General features: G+C 34.8%; 1 protein-coding gene and 1 non-coding gene across 10 annotated transcripts; one reads left to right on the top strand and one right to left on the bottom strand.

Moving 5' to 3' along the window:
- Positions 1-76: 76 nt before the first annotated feature.
- Positions 77-8,699, top strand: LOC104714210 (nuclear-pore anchor-like). 9 transcript variants are annotated; one of them, XM_087466156.1, is made up of 23 exons: positions 78-372; positions 466-694; positions 841-896; positions 1,002-1,820; positions 1,916-1,970; positions 2,049-2,091; positions 2,195-2,255; positions 2,350-3,330; positions 3,554-3,659; positions 3,820-4,011; positions 4,113-4,203; positions 4,313-4,769; positions 4,871-4,913; positions 5,019-5,075; positions 5,157-5,236; positions 5,319-5,377; positions 5,468-6,006; positions 6,104-6,156; positions 6,301-6,373; positions 7,400-7,546; positions 7,905-8,021; positions 8,125-8,217; positions 8,417-8,699. In XM_087466156.1, exons 20-23 carry the CDS (start codon positions 7,502-7,504, stop codon positions 8,690-8,692), a joined length of 531 nt encoding a protein of 176 aa, XP_087322282.1. In that variant the 5' UTR covers positions 78-372; positions 466-694; positions 841-896; positions 1,002-1,820; positions 1,916-1,970; positions 2,049-2,091; positions 2,195-2,255; positions 2,350-3,330; positions 3,554-3,659; positions 3,820-4,011; positions 4,113-4,203; positions 4,313-4,769; positions 4,871-4,913; positions 5,019-5,075; positions 5,157-5,236; positions 5,319-5,377; positions 5,468-6,006; positions 6,104-6,156; positions 6,301-6,373; positions 7,400-7,501; the 3' UTR covers positions 8,693-8,699. The 9 variants fall into 9 exon arrangements, with proteins under 9 accessions (XP_087322278.1, XP_087322277.1, XP_087322282.1 ...); XM_087466152.1 differs by having other exon boundaries at positions 77-205; positions 300-372; positions 466-896; ... (3 more) ...; positions 5,019-5,236; positions 5,319-6,006; XM_087466155.1 differs by having other exon boundaries at positions 466-1,820; positions 2,195-3,659; positions 4,113-4,191.
- Positions 8,700-9,007: 308 nt separating this feature from the next.
- Positions 9,008-9,080, bottom strand: TRNAR-CCG (transfer RNA arginine (anticodon CCG)). Its single transcript has one exon. It is a non-coding gene; the product is annotated as a tRNA-Arg (tRNA).
- Positions 9,081-11,351: the final 2,271 nt, after the last annotated feature.

Below are 11,351 nucleotides of genomic sequence, written 5' to 3'. Positions count from 1 at the left end.
ACGCGATAAAATTACGACCGTCAATTTCTTTCATACCTTATCTATAAATAGTGGTGATCCCCTCCCCTCTTTTTCTCAGAACCACATATTTCCACATCTTTCTCTATTACGTCTCTCTCTACGCTTTAGCTATTGATAGATGATTATTCTAAACGAACGCGTCTTTGAGATTTTCTGAATCGATCATCATCGTTCCTACTTCTGGGTTTTCACTTTTCATTGATGATTGATATTTTCTAGGGTTTGGTTCCTAAAATTGCATCGGTGGATTTACTTTTTCGCGCTGTTAATTTTTATAGATTGTGGATCGATGCTTTGATCAGTCGGTGCAGACCCGGCTCTAAGGGTGTGCCAGCGGTGCAAGAGCACAGGGTCCTTAATTTTTTTTCCTTATTTTTTTGTGTTTTAAAAAAATCTAGAAGAAATACAGAGTTACATAGGGTCCTTTTTTTGTTTGGAGCACAGGGACCAAAAAAATATTGAGCCGGGCCTGAGTCGGTGATGGATGGTTTCGATGGATTGATTATTGCTTCTCTCTATTACGTCTCGACGAGGGGTGTTCTTGCTCTGGTTTTTGTTTTTCGTAGCGAATTATAATCCGATGATCATCGCTTTTCGATTTCTGAAATCTCACCTTCTAGGGTTATGTTTTTTTTTTGTAGATTGTGTATGATTCTGTGATCCGCCGTGATAGGTTTTTTTTTTGTATCTTTGTCACGCGTTTTCTCTTACGCTAAGTCTTTAATCGAATTTTGATCACTATGATTCGTTCTCGCTTCTGTATTTTTCACTTTTTCTAATTCATGTTATTTATTTCTCCTTCTCTTGTTGATGATTTAGATTGTCGACTATGATCGATTGGTGATTGACGAGGAGGAGGGTACTAAAATCGATCGGTGGTGGTTCTAATTTTTGATCCGAACTTGTTTATTCGCTTCTGAATGTTCACTTTTCTGTTCATGTTATTTACTCCACGTAGTTCTATTGTGTTGTTAATCCAGATTGTGGGGTGATTGAGGAGGATACTTAGATCGATCGGTGATGGTTTGATTGAACTTTGTCACGCGTTTTCTCTGTTGCTTTTTTTTTTTTTTGTCCTCCTTCCCCAATTCTTAATTTCTTAGCCTTTTGTTTTCCTCTTCTTCGTTTCTAGATAAGCGACATCTCTCTTCTTTTGTTTTCGTCTTTGATGCAGATCGTGGAGGCAGTGGGATTGCTCTGTTGAATCTATTTTTCTCTCGTCTATCATATCATCTCTTTTGGTTTCTTCTGATTTCTCTCGTGCTTTATTTTCCCGAATGACTTACTTGTTACAATCACAATTTCCTCTGTTTCTATTCCGTCTCAGTTGATGTGTTACTTCTTTGGCGGTTTTCTATATTTCCCCTTTGTTTCCTTTGCAGGGTTCTTATATTACTTTTGTTTTCCTTCTGATTTTTTTGGGTGAAACTTTTTGGTTTAGATCGACGTAGAGGTTGAAGGCATTGTGAAGGGAAGGATGGCTTGCGTTTAATTTCGTGTTTCTGGTTACTTCGCATCTATATCTGCTATTGGTTGATTTATTTAATTTTGGCTATTTTTGTTTCTGTCCTCTGTGTGTCTTAATGTGTTTTCCAGATTTTCTACGTCAACGCCTCTCTGATTCTCTGCCTGCCTACACACATTCATATGAAAGATGATCTTAAATTTCCCTACACACATACACATTCATATTCTTTGTACTTTTTTTGTAACTAGTTTTTGAATGCTTATATATGTCTTTTAGGCCTGCTAAGTCTGAGCTCTCTGATCCAGAAGGTTTTGACATGTGATTTATTGAGGTTTTCGTTCCTCTTTTCCCTTGGGTATATTTCTGTAATCTGTTTGCTTTTTATATACGACCTTGATTTTTGAATTTTTGTTTCCTGAGTTATAGACTGCGCCACTTGGGAGTCTTCAAGATCATTTGGATTTGTTATTGGATGTTTCAGGTTTACAGTAGTGTCGCTGATCTTCCTAGTGATGCTGGCATTTATGTGTTATGCTTAAGACCCTTTCTTTTGATGTAGGTAGTGGAGGTTCTAAAAGAAAGAAACGTCAGGCTACTAACTGGTTTCGTTCCCTTGTCTTTTATATGTTTAGTGTTTGATCATACTCTCATATGCTTGTGACGATGTTTATTTTTTCTAAATGTGAAATGTTCCCTTCTTAATAGGTGAATATTTTGAGCTTGAAAGATGTCTTTGATCTTGTGCTTCCCTATTACCTCTCTGGCGGTTCCTTATCCCCCTTTGTTTTTTTCTTATGGTTTCTTATTTCCCTATTACTTGGATGTTTTTCTTTTCTAAATTTTGGATAATTTCGATGTAGATCGTAGAGGTCCAAGGTATTGTGGGAGATAAGGATGTGTTGCATATAATTTCGTATTTCTGGTTCCTTCGCATATATGCACACCTATTTCCCTGTGGATTGTTTAATTATATTATCGTTATTGTTGGTGAGATATGATTTTTCCTCTTGTTTCTGTGTTTCCCAGATTTTCTTCACCAATAACTTCACTCCATTTCCGTATTCACACACTCAGATTAAAGATGATTATAGATCATAGATTCCTCCCAAACGAATTTCTGGTTCCTTCGCATATATACTCCTTTTTACAATTGGTTGATTTAATTAATTTTAGTTATTTTTGTTTAGGTTTGATCTGCCCTCTGTGTCTTATTGTGTTTTTTCAGATTTTCTACATCAATCGCTTATCTGTTTCTCTGCTGTCTACACACATTTATATAAAAGATGATCTTAAATTCCCTTCCGAACGAGTTTGTTCATATAGAAGGCTGGACCTGCATTAACACTAATGTCGGTTTTATCTTCCTAGTGATATTGGCATTTATGTTTTATACCTAAGTGTCTGTCTTCTGTTATAGGGAGTGACGTTCTAAAGGAGAAAAACGTCACGTTACTAACTGTTTCTTTTCCCCTTTATTTATGTTCGTATTATCTCTCATTCTACATATATGTTTTGTGTTTGATCATACTCTCCTATGCTTTTGACGGTGTTTTTTATGTGAAATGCTCCGCTTCTTTATAGGTATATTGAGCTTGAAAGATGTCTTTCATCTCGTTGTTCCCTGTTACCTATCTGGCGGTTTTTATCCCTCTTATTTCCCAATTACTTGATGTTTTTTCTTTTCTTATTTTTGGAGAATTTTTGATTTAGATCGTAGAACTTCAAGTCATTTTGAGAGAGAAGGATGGCTGGCGTATAATGTCGTGTTTCTGGTTCTTTCACATCTATACACTTTTTTTACCTATAGGTTGTTTTATTTAAAACTGGGTATTGTTCGTGAGGTATGATTTTCCCCCTGTGCCTGTGTTTCCCAGATTTCCTTCACAACTCACTTTATTCTATGTCCGTATACACACTTAGATTAAAGATGATCATAGAGTCCTCCCAAACGAGTTTCTGGTTACTTATTATATATACACTTTTCTGCTACTGGTTGATTTTTTTTAATTTTGGTTATTGTTGGTTAGGTTTGATATGTCCTCTGTGTCTTATTCTGTTTTCCAGATTTTCTACATCAGTCATTCTCTATTCCTCTGCTGTTTGCACACATTCATATAAAAGATGCTCTGAAATTCCCTTCGGAACGAGTTTGTTCTAATACTTTTGCTTTGTAAGTAGATTTTGTTTTGATTTTCTTTTATGTCTGCTAAAAGTCTGAGCTCTCTGATGCAGAAGGGTGGACCTGTGTTTATTCAGGATTTCCTTCTTCTCTCTCCCTCGAGTATATTTCAGCACTCTGTTTCCATAGAATTTGTTATTCGATGTTTCAGGTTAGCAGTAACGTCTGCTGTTATTGGATCATCCTGTATTTCTGCATCGGGAGTTTTGCTAGTTACGTTTACAGTTTGCCGGGAGAATTTGGTGCTTCCATCTGTCGTTGATTCATGTTTTAGTTGATGGATTTAGTTTTTGAATTGAACAGAGCTCCTCTTATGCAGAAAGTTAGACATGTTGATAGTCAGGTTTTCGTTCTTCTTTCCTTCTTAGATCTTCTGCAATCTTTTGATTCATAATTACTGGATTTTGAAGTGTGTTTCGCTTACTGAGCCATGGACTGTGACAGTGGGGAGTTTCTTTTGGCTTTTTGGTGTGTTGAGGATTCGAAGGAGCCCGACTCCCTTTTGATTTTTTTGACATCGAAGGTTGAATTTGCAGTAGGTTTTTAACCTCTGGTGTCTTTTGCCTTTTTCTGTTTTGATGACCACTATATTTGATGAAGACGTGATCAGATATCCTCCCCTCCTTATCTGCTTGTGCTTGTAGTTTGCTGCATCTTTTCTATCGTTGATACTACTCGCTTCTACTTGAGATGAAGTCATTATCGTTGCATCCGGGTTTGATTTTGCAAAGTGGTAGTTCTGTTTTGGCCTGCTTGCCTACACTCGTATCTGTACATCATGAATTTGTGAAGTAGATTCAGGTCAGATGTTATAAGTTCTTTGGCATGTGATTATTGCATCTCTGTTGATTTGTGAATTACTTCTGACTGTTGTAGTTTACTTGGTATTCAAGAAAAGGGAGATTCCACCTCCATACTAATTGACGGGTTCCCATCCTTTCTTCCTTGTTTCTGCTTTTACGAGGCTATTTATTTTCTCAGAATTGATGCTATTAATTGTGGTTGCATAGTCTATTGCTTCTCTCTGAGCGGAAATGTGCTACAGATTTTGAGGATCCAGTATATTTACTTATGAGTTGGTCTGTTCTCCAGCAAGACAAGGTAATATCGAAGGTTCTATCAGTTTCACTCATCGGTTTTGTATAAAAACTTTTTTGTTTTGGTGAATCTTCTATTTCGTGGTCTCTGCCGCTGGGGATTAGATGTTCAGGATGGTTGAAGCTCTGTAGGTTGACTTCTCTGAAGGTGTGGATACCATACTTGTTCTATTGATTCTAAGATTGAGTTGTACTTTTGATGATGATTCTCAGTTTCGCAGCAATATCTGATTAATGTCCAAAAAAATTGCAGATTTTCAGCTCTTGTTATTGTACACTACGTGGATTTTAGGTTTCATCAGATACCGGAGTATTTATTCTTGTATTTTAGTCATATAACCACTAGTCTGCCAGAATGAGTTATTTAGTTAATTTGTAAGTTCTTCCACAGGACATCAGATTTCTTGCCATTGTCAGAATCTGGGGGAATGAATCTTGTGATTCTGGGGAACACGTACAAATATTATTGAGGTGTTGTGTTGCTCGTATGTTCTTTAGTTTGTTATTTTGATGTCATCGTTGATTTGATTATGTCTGTGATTCTTGCTGGTAGTGTGACCTCATCATGGGGTAGGCTCATAGAAGGTGAAGAGCATCTTCGTTTTGATAACGGTCTTTACTTTTGACTGCTGACATTTGAATTTGATAATGAAGTCCTCAATTGATTTTGTTCGGGTGATACATAATGTTGTTGGATTTCAGGTGAGGCTTAATTTTATGGAATCTTCATACGAATGTTCTCAGGTAGTTAGTGAAAATTGAGAACATCACCTCCTTACTTCTGGTGAAGAGGTTGATTACTTGTGTTGTTGAATTGTTACCTCCGAATCCTAGTTCCTTTCTTCCTTTGGACGTATTGGCTTGCAGGTCAAAGCTTTCTGTCTAACACGATAATGTACCGCCATTCTGGTTACTGTTATTCAGACACTACGATTGGGGAAGTGATGCTTACTCAATTCTCATCATCTCTTGAACCTTAATTTGCTCTGTCACACATTGAAGCCTATGTTGGGTTTGCAGTTTGTGAAGTTTTCATGGGAAGGTCTTTGGTGTAAACTGAAGTTGATTTTATTCCTGAAGAAAGATGTGCTCCCTATATGTTAAGAAAACGCAACGTATTGATGCAAACTTTTTTATCTTCTGAATTATGACGTGTTGCCATACCAACTGTTTGGTAAAGTAATTGTGAGAGATGTTTTCCTGTATGTGAGTGATATGTTTTGCTGGAAGGGACTATACAAGTGAGTGTTGTTTACGGAATTACTGGGATGATATATTATTGAAAATATATGTGCCTGATTGGCTGAATTGCTCAACATTTTTAAACATTTTGTGTAGGAAGACACAACTCCGGGAGGCTTACAAGCTTATACGTAGAATGAAGTTAAAAGGTTATTGAAGTGTCTATTCTGTTTCACTCTTGCGGATATTAGTTGCCTTGCTTTTCGTTGGGTCATGTAATACTTGACGCAAGTCTTAACACTTACCCGAGATCTGACCAAACTCTTGTGGTTTCCGGACTTGAACTTATGCAGATCTCAGGCCTTTATCTTGTGGTGTGGATTGGATTTGCTCATAGCTCATTCAAAGAATGGAGTATGCTATTAGGTACGGATGTCATCTGTTATTACTTGATTAATATAAGTCTTCTTGTATTATGGCCTCTTGGGGATTGATTGCATGTTGTCGTTTGTTCATGTGAGTTTTAAACTTTGGGGCCTTTTTGCGTAGTGCTCTTAGTTTAGCCTGCGATGATTGAGTATATGAACACACGTGCTTGTGAAGAGGTTGATTTTGATAAGTTTCTGGATTGTTGTTCCTCTTCCTTGGTCTTAGGTTAAAGCTAGTGTGCTTACCACAGAATTGCCTACATCAGTTATGGGACCTTTGGTGTGGCCGCTTTGGCTTGCCTCTACAATTGCGAAAATGATGAGTTCTCATTGCTCGGAACTTGAGAGGATCCTCATTTTGATGCGGTTGTTATTACACATTGAAGCCCACGCTGGTGTTGCAGTTTCTGAAATTTTCATGGGAAGCACTGTGATTGGAGTAGACTGAAATTTAGTTATGTGCTTTTGTATATTATATATTCTCCGAGGGAACTGAAGTCTTGTTCCAAAAGTCTTGGATGTATAAGATTCTGTTTTGGAAGTGTTAAAAGATCAAATTCCGTTCGCTTGTTGCTTCTGTTATTATTGAGACAGTTACGTTATTTACCTTCTGAGCAGTTGAGCTCTTGCAAATCAGGTTAATTAAATTTCAACGGTCCATAAACTAATCGTGTCGGTCAAAAGTCAATGTCCGTGTGGTGTCCGTATCTGAAATCTGACTTTATGAATAAGTGAGTCACTTGAACGACTATAGTACTATTTTTTCTCCTTCTTCTTCTTCTTCTTCTTTCTTTGTATGGTTGTGGTTGTTTTCTTCGGTGTTCTCTCTTTCCTGGTCGTCTGCTTGGGACTACGACGTCTCCTTCACCTTCTTCAAAGGAGAGAAAAAGCAACGCAGCTTCAACATCCTGTGACTATCACATTATGTTTTTGGTGTTTTTAGTTGAGCTTTTATCCGACTGACGTGCACCTGGTTGGTTGCCTGCCTAGTCAATGATACTTTGTGTTTGTTTCCACTATTTAGGTTACAGTACTACTTAAGGAGTGTCGTGACGTTCAACTTCGATGTGGAGCTGCCAGGGATGATGATGATGACGAAGATTATCATCTGCTATCTGATGTTGAGATGGATAAGGAATCTGAAGCTGATAAAATCATTTCAGAGCATCTTGTAAGTTTGCTTCTTTATCTCAACGTCATGCACGATCCTGGCACGTTGGCGTTGGTTTTTATTGGATGGTTTTAGAAACTGACTAGATTTTATTATTCATCCTATCTAGATACTGACCAGATTTTATTATTTATCCTGTTTTCAATTTCATGAAACGGTGGTCTTCTGGATTCTCTATTTTTCTGAAACTTTGTCATTAGATATTTTCTGAATTGAGTTTTACATTACATGAAATGGTTGTTAGTTAGTTTCGTCATAACATAAGGTCTTACTGCCATCTACTGATTCTGTTCTTTCTTTCTTTTCATAATATTACAACGATCTCTCTTTTTGTTTCCTACTTTTTTTTGGAGTACAGGTTATTCTGCAGTCTGAAACTATTCAGGAGCTTACAAAAACATCACAAGCTTTAGCAGCCCTTCAAGAGGAGGCATCTGAACTACGTAAACTAGCTGATGCACGCGGAATTGAAATTGTAACTTCTACCTTACAAAACTTCATTAAAATTGTGATTTTGAATATTTTTATAATAATAGCTGATTTGTGACACGTCGATTCAATTTCTTGGTATTTATCAGTCTGAACTTAATGCCAAGTGGAGTGAACAGAAATTGATGCTAGAGCAACAAAAGAATCTGGCTGAGAAAAAGTATCATGAACTCAATGAACAGGTGGCGTCTGCTCCCGATCTCTTACGATTATATTTTGACCAACCTTATTTTTTTCTATGCATGACAAAAGCACCTCTCGTTGATTATCTGTTTGACATTATCTAATGTGTTAAGGATAGTTTTTTATGCTCAACAATGCTTACTTTTGCATGTGGTTCTGCTACAAGTACTCACTTTTCTTAATTTCTCTATACATCAGAACAAATTACTTCATAGTAGACTTGAGGCTAAGCATCTCAACTCCGCTGAGAAGGACAGTCGTTCTGGAAATATATCATCTGGGAGCACTGACACAGATCAACCTGAAGATTCGGGTTTGCAAAGTGTAGTTAACTATCTACGCAGAACCAAAGAAATAGTAAGAGAATTCTTTGTAGGATTACTTTTTCTTTCTTTCTTTGTACAAACAGATGTGATTCTTAATATAATATTTATTGAAAAAATAAAAAGAACTTCTATTTACATTGCTTTTTAAATAAATAAAAAATTCACATTTAATCTAGTGATTAAAAAAAGTTATATGTATATGTAAGATTAATTTTTTAATTAAATAAGTAATTCTTAATTTTCATATTAGATACTATATAGTAGTCTTTTTCACACCCAAAAGAAAGAAAAGTTAGTATTCAAAACAAAAAGTTAAGATAAAAGGTTTTTTCTTCAAAATAATTAACCACTGTAGGAAAAAACTTTAATCAATACGAAATATTAATAACTTACAAATTTTGAAAAATTAGTTGTTGGAATTTTTTGAAAACCAAAGATAACTAATATTGAATAAAAAAAGAAACGACCACGGTGGGACTCGAACCCACAATCTCCCGCTCCGGAGGCGAGCGCCTTATCCATTAGGCCACGCGGTCATCTTGCAATCTTTTAACTGGTATTCTATATAATTCAAGACATTTCGATCCACTATGATACGTTAACTTTTCGCTTCACTTGCAACTAGTTTCGGATCCGCACGTACATGCGGGATTGATTTCATAAACTAAGTTTGCTATGAGGTTTGAAATATATTATGTATGTGCTAGATTTTTTTAAATATAAAATATGTTTGTAAAATAATTTTATACACCATAGTTGAGAGTAATGCTTTTAGATAGGTAACATATAATTAGAGGGTATAACATTTATAACTGAAACTAAGATCAGATGTTTACATTCATTTTTTTAATGTTATGTTGAAATAATAGCGGCTTTACAAAGAAATTTAGATTGATGTGATGGTGGATCCGGATAAAATAAGAACCGAATAAGTGAGTGATTAGTTTAATTATTATTAAAACCGTAAACTATCAAATTGGAAAAAACGTTAAACGATTAATTTTTTTTGATCAGATGACCTAAAGTGTCAAGCTTGTGAAACCCATCTCGATAGGTTTGTCCGGTAATGAATTTTATATTTTTATGGTCCGTAGAAAATTCACTCTAGAAAACCACATGAGTAATGTATGCATTCGCCTTGCTTGAATTTGTAAACCTCGTGGGTAACAGACATTTCAATAAATCGTTTTTTTCTAATATGTAAGATATACATTTTAAGGGATTGGGTAAGAGATTATTTTTGGTTCTGATATTCTCAAACTATATAAAATATTAAAATCTACTCAACATTTTTGAAATAATCATCGTAAAGTAGGCACGTCCCATTCTGAAATTGACGCTTATTCAAATTAGTGAGATTTGAGAACTGAATATAGTTACCAAAAAAAGTTAATACTTTAACTCTTTACCCAGTTTTTGTTACATTATAATGCTTTTTCTTTTTCGAATTACACGTTCTGATCTTATACCCACTATAATTAAACATGATATTTGAAATAGATAAGTCTATGGAGACTTTAAATATATTACAAACCCGTCTCATCTTCTATTTTATCAGGAATAGTTTCTCATATTTTTTTTTTTCGATAAAAATAGAAATGTCTATGGAAATGTTTTTATGATACATAAAATTAAAATAAAAATTACTATTTAATTCTAAAATGTGTAAACATCCTTTTGTTTTGTTTGATTGACAGAATTTAAATAAAACATAAATTAAATGAAAATTAAACGGACAATGTGAATTTACAATTTGTAATTAGTTTATAAAATGTGTTATTAAAGTTTTTCATTATGGGACATACATATCTACACCTTATGCTATATATTTTGTGGACGGACACACAAATATACTATACAAATACGTGTTGTTCTCTTCTATATCTAAAGACACCGTCAGTTTAATCATAAACAATGACATGAGAGTCAGAGACTTAAGCCCAACCTTAGTAACCTTCTATCTTCATTCAAAAGAGACACCATCATCTTAAACTTATCAACATTCTCTGCTTCATAAACACCATTGATATTTTCGGTGGAAAATTTGAATTTTAGAGAAACATAGCCCCCAAAAAATGAAGAAATCTAAAACTAAAAGTGTCTCTTGAGTTCTTCAATGCTTTGGAACCATATGTTTTTGCTTTATCACTTGTGTTTATGGTAATTTGTATGGTTGAAATGGAAAAACACAATTCTTCGATTCTTAAACACTATTTATACTGTATATTAAACTTACAAATAAAATTACTAAGTTCAATTAAAAATACAAACCTGAGGCGCTTTTCAAAAGGTGTGACATAGTTTACATGTTATGGAATTTTCTCTTAAGATAATATTCTCAGTTTTGTTCAAGTGGCTTCAAATGACTTCAATCCAATATACTTGCTTATTCAAGCATAAATATATTAGAAATGTTTTCATGTAAATAAGAAACAAACAAAAATTACATGACTTTTTTTTGAGTTAGAGAAGTACATTTTTATTGACAAATAAATAATTCAACTGTTGCATCATGAATTAGGATTCATGGGATGATTCACTCTAGATAAAGATCTCATTGAAATCTTATATGTAGGCATATGAGAGGAAACAACATAAGATATATTTAATAGATCTCCTTCAGTAACAAAGCTACAAAAGCGTTTCACATGATTTACTTACTCAGAGTTATAAATTTCATCATTTGCCATTTTCTTTTCTAAAACCTTTGCACACTCATATTCCAAGCTCTGCATCGTTAATTTTTTCCGAGGCTGATGAAAATATTTATTATAAAACGATTTATGTAGTGTGTGTAACTTTAAGAA

Source organism: Camelina sativa, chromosome 9 (assembly GCF_030686135.1).
Source record: "Camelina sativa cultivar CO46 ecotype springtype chromosome 9, ASM3068613v1".
In the NCBI taxonomy this organism is placed as follows: domain Eukaryota; kingdom Viridiplantae; phylum Streptophyta; class Magnoliopsida; order Brassicales; family Brassicaceae; genus Camelina; species Camelina sativa.
The sequence above is the reverse complement of the archived record's forward strand: the minus strand, read 5'-3'. Positions and strand labels throughout refer to the sequence as shown.

Bases quoted from the DNA above. Each gene is read 5' to 3' on its own strand.
- LOC104714210 (XM_087466152.1), top strand. From the start codon at position 7,502: ATGGATAAGGAATCTGAAGCTGATAAAATCATTTCAGAGCATCTT. The intron at 8,022-8,124 runs GTAACTTCTACC...GGTATTTATCAG, and splicing joins ATGCACGCGGAATTGAAATT to TCTGAACTTAATGCCAAGTG. The intron at 8,218-8,416 runs GTGGCGTCTGCT...TCTATACATCAG, and splicing joins ATCATGAACTCAATGAACAG to AACAAATTACTTCATAGTAG.